At 43.3% G+C, this 14,248-nt stretch overlaps 1 protein-coding gene across 2 annotated transcripts in view; it reads left to right on the forward strand.

Moving 5' to 3' along the window:
- The window catches only part of FAF1 (Fas associated factor 1), a 473,015-nt gene extending 459,798 nt beyond the window's left edge, over window positions 1-13,217 (forward strand). For both annotated transcript variants that reach the window (XM_061184239.1, XM_061184240.1), the window contains one exon: window positions 12,958-13,217. In XM_061184239.1, coding sequence (XP_061040222.1) covers window positions 12,958-13,041 — 84 coding nt within the window. In that variant the 3' untranslated portion in view covers window positions 13,042-13,217. The remainder of the gene's footprint in view (window positions 1-12,957) is intronic.
- Window positions 13,218-14,248: the final 1,031 nt, after the last annotated feature.

A 14,248-nucleotide genomic window follows, 5' to 3' on the forward strand; every position in this document is an offset into this window, starting at 1 on the left:
AGGTTGGCATTGCCTGTGCCTGTTTTCCAGTTTAAACACTGACCTTGAGTCTGCCAGCAGACCTTTAAGCCACCTTGTCTGAGAAGCATAAGGGGAAGCAAAGGTATTAGTTAAGCAAATATGAATTGGCCGCATGCAGGGCAGTGGAATAGGAATATGATGGAGAGACCACAGTGAACATGTACGGCCCCTTTGTCACAGGAGCCATGGCCCAGTGAATCGGAGAAGATGCTCTGTCACTTAGGCCTGGTTTCACGGGAGAAGTAGCAGTTGAGCTGAGCTTTGAAGGATGTGTAAGTTTTCAAAAGGTAGAACTGGGCGGAAAGGACAGTCCAATGGTGGAAACAACATAAGCAAACGTTCAGAGAAGAGAAGCACGAGACATAAATGGGGAATAGCAAACTGCTCTGGTCAACTGGAGCATAAGGTCTTTGAGGGGATAGTATTTAGAGATCAAAACAGTAAAGAATGTTGGGGCCAAGCCACCACCACCCTTTCAAAAAGTTTAGGCCCAGATTTTACTTATTTGATTTTTTTTTCAAAGGAAATAGAATAAATGTCTATTTTGTGACTTGCTCCTAAAATGTTAATAAAGGCTTGCTCTGTATTTTTCGATGTTCCATGATGTACATTCTCTGGTTTGATCATTTTTTCAACAAGCACTTACGAGAGCATATAATGCACCAGATTCTTTGCTGGATGTTAGGGATGCAGGAAACAGTCCTGCCTTTAAGCTATTCAGTCTTATCCAGGAGATGTTTGCATGATGACAGGCTGTGATGATGCTCATTGCAGGCCCATAAGGTGGTGCATCAGATGTCAACATCCTTGTTTAACAAACAAGGAAACTCAGAGGAGGAAAGGTGACTTTTTCATGATCACACAGTTGGTCAGAAATAGTATACTAGGGTTAGGAGCCATGTGTGTGGTCACTCAGAGGGTACTTACTCCCTTCTCTCCTCCTCTACTCTGAGGCCTGACCTTCTGTGGACATCAGGACTGAACTGATAGGAAACAAGCATGAAGAAATTTCTGGCCAGGTAAAATGCATATCTCCAGCCACCCTCAAGTACCACTTTCTTAACATCTTCTCTCCTAAATACTTTTGTTTCTCATCACGGTACTTTTCCTTAAATCCACGAGTTTGGGAGCTGGTATAAGTTTGACATAGTACAGGCGCCCACTGGACCAACCTTCAAAGAAAACACCTGCTCTGTTCATGATTCCTGCCTTCCAGTTTCATAAGCTTTGGGTGGGTGAAATGTAATATCAAAATAGCTCAGATAGAGCCTTGGTAACATTTAAGATATTGAACGTGCTGCATCTGGTAACTAGAAAATTTAATGATCTCCTGCTGTTTTGGTAATTGGATAAGTAAATACATCAGAATAAATCACACCAGCAAGTCTTTTGTATGTCGTTAGGGACTCAACTCTTTTAACTCCTGTTCAAAGCTCCAGCTCTTGAGCGGTGTTTGCGTTCAGAGTTACGCACGCACCAGCTCGCATGGCCCTGCTTGAGTATTAAAATGCATTCAAAATGCTTACTTTCTGCCCAGCTACTCTGCCTGAAGAGTACATCTAGTATGCCATTCCAGATCTCTCTGAAGCCAGGGAGAAAGGTTTTTTCCAGAAGTTTAAACTAAACATAATAAGGCATTTTAGCCCTTCACAATCTATCTCCAAACTGTCTTTCTGGCCATGTCTTCCACTACAGATGTGTTATGAGCCTAGCCAGAAACACCACCCATTCACAAATTGGGGGAAATGAGGTCAAAGCAAAAAGGAATTATCCTGTTATAGCAAGGAATCATGTAAGAGTTTTAAGTAGGAGAGAGGCAGGCTCAGATACTTTGTTCAACTCTCTCTCGAGTGGCAGGAGAGACCCAGAGAGAAATGATGTATTAGAGCTTATTGGGTGTTGAATGATGTTGTCATTACAGATGAGAAATTTGGGTCTTCTGGAGGTTAAATCACTTGCTCGGGAGTATTCTTGCAGAGCCAAGATTCAAAATCCACCAGAACTTTTTCTTACTGCCTCCCTAATTAGCATTTAATCCATGTCTACTGGTGATCTGGGGCAAACAATAATCAGCGTTTCTCAGAGGGTTTTTAAGCTGAAGTAGCAGTTCTAACCTGACCGGTTAACAGGTTTCTCTCCTTTCATTTGTCTCTTAGTGTCCTGTTCCAAACACAATGGTTAGTGTTGTGGACCAATCTTTTAACAGAGGCGTCCTCGGAGCCTTTTATACAAGAGCCCAGCTACCTTCCATGATACCAGCCTCTGAAAGTGAGGCATGTCCCCTCGATCATTGCTTCCCAGCCTGTGTCAGATCATCACACACACTGAAAATGTTTGTGTGCGTCATTGGGGTAATCATACCAGGTTGCTCAGGGTCAAAGGCAACTCAGCCCTGAGGATTCTGGCTGCTTTGAGGGATGAGACCAGTATCGTGGTACACCTGTAACTGGCACACCACTAGGGCTGATCTGCACTAGATCTCTGTCGCCACATTCCAGAATCCTCATTCATGATTTGCCTATACCCTGTTTATTAAGCTTTCAGAAACAGTGAGCTTGCAAACCACTCTGTAAAGCAGGACTTCCTCTTAGTTACTTGAAATTGTGTCTTCCAGAGCCCAAGAGGGACAGGACTTCGATCTTCTTGTGTTTCTAGACTAAAGAGGCTTTCCGCCCCACCCTACCCTTCTTGATAGAAGTCTCTCTGTTCCCTCTGGGCCTTCCCCACTAACATTGTTTAATAGTATAGTGACCAGGCTGCTCTCGCCTTATGAGGTGGACTGCATTCTGCCATTGGAATATGTATCTCTCTCAATAAACCTGCTTTCACTTTTTAAAAAAACTCGTATAGTGACCAAAACCACCATCAGGTACACCAGTGCAAGGAAAGCGTCACATTTTTTGTTTGGTGCCTAGGATCTCCCTGACAATGTGCCAAGTTTGAGGCCATTGTGACATTAGCAACACTTTAGAATTGGTATCCTCATTTAACAGCCCATCTAAATGCACAGGCTGGGAATGAAGACTCCAGATTTGGTCCCAGATCTGCCATGAGTGCTGAGAAACATTGGGTAAGTTCTTTCCACTCACTGGGCTTTTCTTTCCCCATCTGTTACAGAGATGACCTCCAAAGACCCCTCCAGCTCTAACAATCACTAGGTCTGTGATAACTGAGCAGCTAGATGAGTGAAATTTCCCCAAATGCCCGAGGTAGTAATATACTTTGTTGTGGGGAGGTATATGCTTCAGTTACATGAAGGGATAGTCTTTCCAAGCAAGAGACTTAGAATAAATAGTCTAGTGTATGACTACAGTACTAAAAGTATCTAGTGTGGTGGTTAAGAAAACAGACTCTGGAGCCAGACCTAGTTTTAAATCCTTGCTCTGTCACTTCCTGCCTGTGCAATCTTAGGCAGGTTATATAATCTCTCTGAGCTTCTATTCCTCATTTTTAAAGTGGAGGTAATAGTACCTCCCTCATAGGGTTGTGTAGTACTTATAAAATACTTGGAACAGTTAGCACCTAGAAAGCTCCTAATAAATGTTTTGGTTTTTTTTTTAAATTTATTTATTTTGGGCTGAGTTGGGTCTTTGTTGCTGCGCGCGGTCTTTCTCTAGTTGTGGCGAGCGGGGGCTACTCTTCGTTGTGGTGCTCAGGCTTCTCATTGCTGTGGCTTCTCTTGTTGTGGAGCACAGGCTCTAGGTATGTGCACTTCAGTAGTTGTGGCACGTGGGCTCAGTAGTTGTGGCTCGCGGGCTCTAGAGCACAGGCTCAGTAGTTGTGGCACACAGGCTTAGTTGCTCCGTGGCATGTGGGATCTTCCCGGACCAGGGCTTGAACCCGTGTCCCCTGCATTGGCAGGCGGATTCTTAACCACTGCACCACCAGGGAAGTCTGGTTTTTTTTTTTTAAAGTAACAATTTTTTTTCTTTATTTTTTTGGCTGCGTAGGGTCTTAGTTGCAGCACGCGGGATCTTCATTGAGGCATGCGGGCTCTTCGTTGTGGCACATGGACTTCTCTCTAGTTGTGGCTCATGGGCTCCAGGGCACGTGGGCTCTGTAGTTTGCAGCACGCAGACTCTCTCATTGAGGCATGCGAGCTCAGTAGTTGTGGCGCACGGGCTTAGTTGCCCCGCGACATGTGGGATCTTACTTCCCTGACCAGGGATCAAACCCACGTCCCCTGCATTGGAAGGCGGATTCTTTACCACTGGACCACCAGGGAAGTCCCCCCCAATAAATGTTAACTGTTGTTATCATTATTATAATATGATAAAACAAAGAACAGATAGGGCAGCCTACGCCTTAGTTTTCTCTCCCTTTGTTCTTCCTTTAACTTTTCTTTCATTCTCCCTTCTTCCCAACTAAAAAAGTCAAGGAAAGGGATTTTCCTGGTGGTGCAGTGGTTAAGAATCCTCCTGCCAATGCAGGGGACACGGGTTCGATCCCTGGTCCGGGAAGATCCCACATGCCGCAGAGCAACTAAGCCCATGCACCACAGCTACTGAGCCTGTGCTCTAGAGCCTGCGAGCCACAACTACTGAAGCCCGTGCACCTAGAGCCTGTGCTCCACAATGAGAAGCCACCGCCATGAGAAACACCCCACGCACCGCAAAGAAGAGTAGCCCCCGCTCGCCACAACTAGAGAAAGCCTATGTGCAGCAATGAAGACCAAACACAGCCAATAAATAAATTAATTAATTAATTAATTAAATTAATAAAAGTAATTTAAAAATTAAAAAGTCAAGGAAAGAAAATGTCGTAGAGGCATCCTGTGCTTTGCAGCCACAGAAGACCCACCCAACCTCACTTTCTAGCACCCTAGCTGTTCTACCGCACTTTAATAATGGAAAGAATAGCATGTGACACTGTTTCCTGGAAACCCTCACCCCAGTGCCACTGCTTGTCTGTGATCCAATGAGGCAGATTGGTCCAGAAACTACACCAGAAGCTGGGATGTAAATAAGCCAGAGTGTAATCCCATAATGGGACCCTTCCAGATTGGAAGTTCTTTTTGGGGTTGCATTACCACCTGCAGCAAATGTAGAGGAGAAGTTAGTAGGAGCTACAACTGGTGTTGTGGATAATGATGATGATCAATCCCTTATGTTCGCAAAAGACTTTACAGTTACCAAAGCCTTTTCACACCCTGATCAGCACATGACCAGCAGGTTGGCTCTTAAGTTCTCCCTCTGATACTTTGTGGGTGTAACTGCCCTCTTTAAGGATTCCCAGCTCATCAAAAGGTGTTTAAAGAAAATGGACAATTAGCTATTAGAACCAAGTTGACAGTAACGAAAGATAGCCTATGTTCCCGTGGGGAACAGCAAAGCTTGTGCCACAACAGGGACATGAGCCAGGACAGCTGCAGAATGCCTGCCTTCTTTATGGCCAAGGGAAAGCCTTTAGTCACATTAACTGTCCCCTGTTTAGAAGTAGGATCAGAGGTTAAGAGGCAGTGAAGGGCAGTGCATCAGATACAGGCTAAACGCTCACAAACCTGGGTGCAAATTCCAGCATTATCTTTCCTACCTACCTACTCGGGCAAGTCCCTTAACCATTTTTGACCTCAGAGAATTCATCTATAAAATGAGAATAATAGGAGTACTTATCTCATAGGATTGTTGTGACCATTTAATTAGGTAATATATAGAACAACTAGTATAGTTCCTGGCACTTATAAAATGCCAAACAAATGGTAACTTTTTTGGTAGTGATGACATTAACAATTATTTTTTAAACTTGTAATATTTAATATGCATGTTTTATAACAAAATAACTAACAAAATATGTTACTCATAGCTTACCAAAAAGATTAGTTGTTCTCCCAAGTTTAAAGTAAATGCTAATTTTGAACAAAACCAAGGGCAGATATATTCAGCTTTACTATAATATGGGAATTTACATATGCAGCCTTTGTGCTGCCTCATAGAGTAGAAGGAGCTCAGGATTTGAGTGAGAAGACCTGAGCTCCACCAGTTTCTAGCTGTATGACCACGTGTAAGTAATGTCCCTATTTGAGTTTTGGTGTTCTCATCTGCAGAAATGAGGATAAATTAGTCCAATCTCTTAGGATAGCTCTAAGGTTTAGCTAATATATGTGAGAGTACTTTGAAAGCTTGTTAGCACTGAATAATATTTCGTTGTCTGGATGTTCCAGTTTACTTATCCATTCACCTACTGCAGGACATCTTGGTTGCTTCCAAGTTTTGGCAGTTGTGTATAAAGGTGCTTGTTAAACATCTGTGTGCAGGTTTTGTTGTGGACCTTAGGTTTTCAGCTTCTTTGGGTGAATACCAAGGAGTGCGATTACTGAATTATGTAGTAAAAATATGGTTAATTTGGTAAGAAACCACCAAACTGTCTTCCAAAGTGGCTATGCCATTTTGCATTCCCACTAGCAATATATGAGTGTCAGCATTTGGTGTTGTCAGTGTTCTGGATTTTGGCCATTCTAATAGGTGTGTGGTGGTATCTCATTGTTGTTTTAATTTGCATTTCCCTGATGGCATATGATGTGAAGGAGCATCTTTTCATATGTTTATTTGCCATCTGTAGATCCTCTTTAATGAGGTGTCTTTAAGGTCTTCAGCCCATTTTTTAATTGGGTTGTTCATTTTCTTATTGCTGAGTTTTAAGAGTTCTTTGTGTATATGTATATATATTTTTTCCTTTTTTTTAAATAAATTTATTTATTTATTTATTTTTGGCTGTGTTGGGTCTTCGTTGCTGCGCACAGGCTTTCTCTAGTTGTGGCGAGCAGGGGCTACTCTTCGTTGCGGTGCGCAGGCTTCTCATTGTAGTAGCTTCTCTTGTTGTGGAGCATGGGCTCTAGGTGTGCGGGCTTCAGTAGGTGTGGCACGTGAGCTCTAGAGCATAGGCTCAGTAGTGGTGGCGCACGGGCTTAGTTGCTCCTCAGCATGTGGGATCTTCCCGGACCAGGGATCAAACCCGTGTCCCCTGCATTGGCAGGCGGATTCTTATCCAGTGCGCCACCAGGGAAGTCCCTTTGTATATTTTGGTTAATAGCTCTTTTTCAGGTGTGTCTTTTGCAAGTATTTTCCCCCGGTCTGTGTCTTGTCTTCTCACTCTCCTGACAGTTTCTTTGGCAAAGTTTTTAATTTTAATGAAGTTTAGCTTATCAATTATTTCTTTCATGAATTGTGCCTTTGGTGTTGTATCCAAAAAGCCAACACCTTACCCAAGGTCATGTAGATTTTCTCCTATGTTATCTTCTAGGAATTTTATAGATTTGTGTTTTACATTTCAGTCTACAATCCATTTCGAGTTAATTTTTGTAAAGGCTGTAAGGTCTGCGCATCTAGATTCATTTTTTGCATGCAGATGTTCAATTCCAAAATCAATTGTTGAACCTAGCATTTTTTCTAAATGTGAAAACATTAGATCTAGACTTTCCTTTATTCAATTTCAAAATAAAAGCTTACCTTAGCAAAATTAAATAAAATAAAAAGGATTGATAATAATGCTGACCCTACAAGATTGTGATTTAATGTTTGTGTAAATATCTTACAAACTATAAAGTACTATTCATATATTACTGCTACTGTTATTTTTAGTATTACTCAGCTCCTGCCCTCAAGTAGCTCCCAGCCTAGTAGTAGTGTTATATTTATGCTCAGGTATTTTTTTTAAGTGAGAAGCAGAATAGTGTGACTAGAAAGAACCCCAAAACAGAAGTCAGAAATGGGTAGAGTACTGAACTTATCAACTGTGTGATCAGGGCCAAGTCACTTGACCTCTCTGAGCCTCAGGTTGCCCACTTGTGAAATGAAGGGGTTGGACTATATGGGATTCAAGGAGCTTTCCCACCCTAACATTCTGGGACTCACTCAGAGTGAGTGGCCTAAGGATGAGAATCTGTCACATTGATTAACATTTTTCTCAGCAGCAATGTTATACTTTTTCAGGGAAAAAAACAAAAGACAAAAAACTGAAGCCCAGGGAAATAATAGAAGTACGATGTACATGAAAAGTTCGAACTGCTGAGAAAAGGGACCTAGAAAAGAATAACTCTCTTTGGCAAAGAACATGTCCCATTTTTGTTAACATAGACAAGTTTCACAAAGCCAATTTGCTAAAATACTTAGGTTCCCTAAGTATTGTATAATGAATAAAATGTCAAGAAGGTTGACTTTCCTTTTCTAACATAGACAAAGTTAGGCCATACCTCTTATCTGAGAATGCCCCTCCTCCCCCAGGGAGTCCCAAAGGGTGGGTTTCTCTGTTGATTTAGAAAGTCAATAATTCAGTAAAATCCCAAGTAAATGGCAGAACATAAGCTCAGATTGCGTTTCTGTATTCGTATTTTATAAACATTTCAGGATTTTTTCCTTGACCCTTGACCTTTTGCCATTCTTAAAGTGAAGATCTTATGTCCTAGAAGCTTGGTTAGAAAACAACCTCAGGGTCATCTCATCCAACTTCTTTCTCTGTGTGGACTCTACTCTTAGCAGCACCTCTGGCAAAATAGTCCAGTAGTTAAACATATGGATTCCAAAGCTAGATTGCTATGATTCACTTTCTGGCTCTGCCCTTAACAACTTTGAGACCTTGAGCAAGTTTTTAATTTGTTCCATGGCTCAGTTTCCTCATCTATAAAATGGGAATAATAATTATACCTACGTCAGAGGGTTATTATGAAAATTAAATTCTTTTATAAATGTTAAATGCTTGGAATATGCCTGGTACAAATTAAATGCTCAATAAATGTTAGCTTTATCATCATGATCTTCTTCCACAAATAAGCCCCTATTTGAATGCTTCTAGGGACAGCAGAGAGTGCCCTCACCTCTCCTCTCCCTACCCCTTTATTTTCCCAAGGTAGCCTGTCAACATGTAGGCCAGAAGCATTCTGGTTATCATGAGCTTTGGAGTCAGATGGACTTGAGTTTTAAACCTTATTCTATCTGCAACCTTGAGCAAGATAACCCATGGTATCTTCAACTTTAAAATGGCAATAATACATACTTCGTTTGGCTGTTTTGAGGACTAGCTAAGGTATTTTATATAAAGTACTTAGCATGGTTCCAGCTACACGGGAGGCACTAAATACGACTGGCCCTTGAACAACATGGATTTGAACTATGCAGGTCCGCTTACATGTGGATTTTTTTCAGTAATAAATACTACAGTACTACACCATTCGTAGTTGGTTGAATCTTGGATGTGGAACCCCGCCTACAGAGGAACCACCAATATGGAGGAACTGCATATATGGAGGGCCGACTATAAGTTATATGTGATTTTCAACTGCTTGGAGGGGTGGTGCCCCTAACCCCCAGGTTGTTCATGGGTCAACTGTAATTGATGGTTGCTACCATGATGATGATGATGAAGAAGAACAAAAAGAAAATACAAGACAGGAGGGGAAGGGAGAAAGGTAAAAGAAGGAGAAGTAGTAGCCACACCAGCAGCTGCTGCTCTGTGAAAAAGTTTTTTCTGACCAGCTGAGTTCTGCTCCCCTACAATTTTACCTCACCAGTCTCAGCTCTACCCACTGGAACTGCAGGGAACACATCTGCTCTGTCTACCTGTCCTACTTGCCAGCCCTTCAGACATTCAAAGAGGGCTGACACAGCCCTCTCCCTGCCCCTATAGCAGCAGTGCCCTCTCTCAGGAAGACATATCCCATTTTTCAGATGTGTCTTAGAAAACATGGTTTTTAGGCTTCTCTCCAACAGGAGGTCCCTCCTGGCACACTCCTCATCCTTCCTGAATGGGGCCCAGAACACTGCAGGATCGTTTCACAATATGGCCACTCACAATATAGTGTCCTGCATCTCCCTAGGTTCCCTACAGTCTCTCTGTCCACTCTAGGCAGATGAGAATGGAAACAGATTTGTCCTTGTTCACTTTAAATTTCTGTCTGAAATGACCTTCAAAGAAAAAAATTGCTTGTGATATGGGGTACCAGAGGGAGCAGCCCCAACAAAACCATCTTTAATGTGAAGCAGTCCATTGATGGCACAGCCCCACTGAAGCTATAGAAGGGGGTCTCCAGATACTGAGACATTACCCTAGCAGGGAAAAGGGAGCCCTTCTGCTGAGCAGCAAGATGGAAATAAGAGAGACAGCCTAGTGCAGGCCTGGGCTCCCGGAGACTTTGGGGAAAGAGCTCCAGCTGAAGTTAGACAGACTAGGGCCCTACCCAAGGCAACGCTCCAGCCAGTAATGGCTGCTACCAGCTGAGCACTTACTGGTTCAGTCTCTGTACCAGAGCCTTCATCAACATCATTCCATTTAACTAGCACAACCTATAAAAGAGAAACTGATTATTCCCATCTTACAGGTGGGAAAACTGAGGCTCTCAGGTTGTATTACATCATCAAGGTCATATAGGTAGTAAGTAACAGAGCTAGAGTTTAAATCTTAGTTGCTTCACTCTTTTTTACTATCAATATTATACTGTATAGACAGACCCTCACTAACTATGTGACCTTAAACAAGTGGCAACCATGCTGAGCCTCAATTTTGTCAACCTTGCATGGTTGTTTAGGGATTAAATGAAATAACATATTTAAAGTGCCTGGCATGTAATAGGTGTTCAAGAAATTCTAGTTTTCTCCTTCTCAAGTCCCAACTCTCCCACTTAAAGTGACTGGGGAAAATCACTTAACTTTTCTCAGACACAGTGAAAACTGGATGTGTTTTCTGAACATCTAACCTTGCATATTGACAACATGGCACCAAGGCTCCAACCTCCCAACCTCTTTTGCTTCCTAGCATATCTTTTTGCCAGTATGCACAGCTCTGGCAGTATTATGATTTTGGCTTCTCCCAGCAAACATCATATTTACGAACCACAAATAACAAAGTAAAAGATGCCGGAAGAGCTCTGGCATGTTAATTAAGAACAATAGCAGAAGCAGCTGGGCAGAAAATGCCAATGAGTCAGAAGCAGAGGCAGCGTAGCTCTGTTTGTTGACAGAAGCCAGCAGAGTGTTGTATGTTAATTGGGGAAGTGGGTAAACATTTGCCAACAGCTTGCCCCCGGGTGCATTGGAAGACAGACAGCAGGCTAGGCCCTCCCCACCACCTTGCCTGCCCATCTGCCCAGAGCCCAAGAGATACCAGTAGAGCAGCCTTGCTATGGGTTCCTTATAAGCACAGAGGTTTCTGGAGGCAGATGTATCTCCTTAATGACCCTCCTAGGCATACCAGGTTTCCATCTGGATACAGTCAAAGATAGTGTTCCTCCTTCAGCTCGCCAGCCTGCCTGTGACACTCAGGCCCCTAGGGCATCCCCTCCCCATCGGCCTGGAGAAGACAGCGCAGCCATCTCATTAGGTGTGGCTTGAGTTGAGCAGAGGACAAGATTGTCCGTCTCAGGTGCTATAGTCTCTGCCCAGGGGCCCAGAGCTCCTGTACATGTCTGACAGAGCAGACTGCCCGGCCTCCCATCATGCACACTTGGAGCTGTCCATTTATCTGTGTGTCTGTTGTACATCCTTACAGTTGCTCACATACACGGCAGCCCTCATTGAACACCTGCTCTGTGCCAGACCCTATGCTAATTATTTATTTTTTCTCACTTAATCCTCACATCAGTCCTACAGGGTTGATACCAACTCCAAAGCCACAAAGCTAATAGCCAACACAGCTGTGATTTAAACCAGAATCTTTCTGGTTCCAAAGCCCGTTGTCCTAGTATTTCTCAGCTTTTTAAAATTTATGTTCCCTTTAGGAAATTTTTGGGTGTTTTCTCTCACTCTCGGATTCAGAAAACCTCCACATCACATCCTTGCCCCTGACCTAGGAGGCCATAAACCTAATGTAGGGTTCCTATATGATTAACATATCCCAACTGAGCCAAGAAGATTTTGTCTAGCTTTATTCTCTATAGTTCATATTATAAAATAATCATGTTTTTATTTCTAAAATATAAAGTCATATTATGACCTTGACTCATTTTTTTGGAACTAAATATCTTCACCACCACCAACAAGGAGACTGTGATATGCCTCCCTAGGGAGCCTCTCCTCAGCAGGGGAGATACTCATCTTTGGGCATGGCGGGATGGGCACTCTCTAGTTTACTACAGGTATGTTTAGCGGGAAGATCAGCCCCCAAAGCTTAGCTCTTTCCCACCAAGCAGAAAAGGCCCTCCCCGCTGTCAGGAGTTAACCAAGCACGGGTCCCCAGCAATGCCAGTGAGTTGTTTGGTAACCAGTACCCTTTCCTAAGGCCCTGCTGTTCTGCTGGCCAAGCTGAGCTGTGCAGGAAGCAGTGGGCCTCCACCTGCCCTGAGGTCAAATGCTAGTTCTTCCACTAAACTGTGAGACTTGACCTCTCTGAGCACTGGTTTCCTTGGTTATAAAATGAGAGTAACAGGACTTCCCTGGTGGCTCAGTGGTTAAGAATCCGCCTGCCAATGCAGGGGACACGGGTTCGAGCCCTGGTCTGGGAAGGTCCCACATGCCGCAGAGCAACTAAGCCCGTGCGCCACAACTACTGAGCCTGTCCTCTAGAGCCCGCGAGCCACAACTACTGAGCCCGCATGCCACAACTACTGAAGCCCGCACACCTAGAGCCCGTGCTCCACAACAAGAGAAACCACCACAATGAGAAGCCCGCGCCCCGCAACAAAGAGTAGCCCCCGCTCGCCACAACTAGAGAAAGCCGGCGTGCAGCAACGAAGACCCAACGCAGCCATAAATAAATAAATAAATAAATAAAAATTTTAAAAGCTTATTTTAAAAAAGCCGTAAAAAATATAAATTGAGATTTTTCTTAAAAATGGGAGTAACAACACCTACCTCACAGGTTATTTTGAGGATCAAATGAGATAAGAGATGTGAAAATGCTCGTGCCTGTGCAAAGTAGGCTCAAAATCAAGGTGCAGGATAGGATCTGAATGCCATGAGAGAAAATAGTGCTTCTTCCAGTCTTTTGAGTATGTGTTTTCTTTCTTTTTAGGTAACCCAGCTGGACCCAAATAAATCATTATTGGAGGTAAAGTTGTTCCCTCAAGAAACCCTTTTCCTTGAAGCAAAAGAGTAAACATGGCCCAGCAGTGGAACCAGCCGTTCCTTGACAAGCCAGAGGTCTGCATCAAGAGAAGGACTCCTCGCCAACCTACCTACACGCTCGTCTCACTCAATTCAGTGTCACACTTCTGCCTCTTGCAAGATTGCTGGAAAAAAGTAATAATAAACATAGCTACTTAACATTTCCCATCCACGAGTATATGTTCCCAACCCTCATTGTAGAGAACTATAGCTCTGCCTCTCTTGCCCCCTTCACCTCGCCCTCGTTCAGTGACTAATGCGCTGTTGAAGTGTGAGTGATCATGAAGTAGGATTTTTACCTCTCCAGGCCCATCTTCCCCACAGTGTCTGGGACAGTTCTGTCTGACCTGTGACACCAAGCTGCTCTGTATTTGGTGTGTCTCATTGAGCCAGGGCTCATACACCTCTGCCTTTTTCTTTTCATGACTGAATTTCTACTTTGTCACCTAATTTTAAGAGGCAGGGGGAAAAAGTCAAATGGGACTTCTTGGCATGGAGATTAAACATTGTTGTAGGAAAAAAACATATCATTTTTGTTGGTACTTCCTGACTTCTTTACTAAGACGTAAGGTTGTGTTTGAGGACTGCATTTGACATATATGCAAGATATTCATTTACTGCTCCTGCCTTGGGTCCCCAGGTTCCATCCAGGAGGTATTTGCTGTTCCATTACAGTGTAAGAAACTGTTTAAGCTTGCGATGTGAATGTTGAGATAGTGTGAAGAGGACCAGTACCAGGACTTCAGTATCTGGCCCAGCTGCAGGAAGCTGCGGTTAGATTTGCATTTGGGCAGTTAGAACCTCATGGATACCAGCTCCCAGGTTGCTGGTCCATCCGTGTACAGCGAACACAGCTCTCTCCTGCTCTCTGCTCCCTCTGTTCCATCACGCATTTGGACCTTGTCACTTGGTGCTTTAAGCACCTGGACTGTCACCAAAATCTGATCAGCCACCCCATGGACTCTGAGCCCAGCTGTCATAAGGAACCGGCTCCACTATTTCATCCTTTTAAGGTTTCAGTATTAGATGGTAGACTCCCATCTCAAATGAAAGGGATCTCATTCTACGGCTGAAAATTCTGACTTCATATATTTAAGAGAGCAAACTTAGGGGCTTAGCTCAGAAGACACGTGTTGCCTGAACTTGCATATAATAATTTGGGGTGATTTAGTAAATGTGGATTCTTGTTAATGTATGGA

Source organism: Eubalaena glacialis, chromosome 3, assembly GCF_028564815.1.
Source record: "Eubalaena glacialis isolate mEubGla1 chromosome 3, mEubGla1.1.hap2.+ XY, whole genome shotgun sequence".
NCBI classification, from domain to species: Eukaryota; Metazoa; Chordata; class Mammalia; order Artiodactyla; family Balaenidae; genus Eubalaena; species Eubalaena glacialis.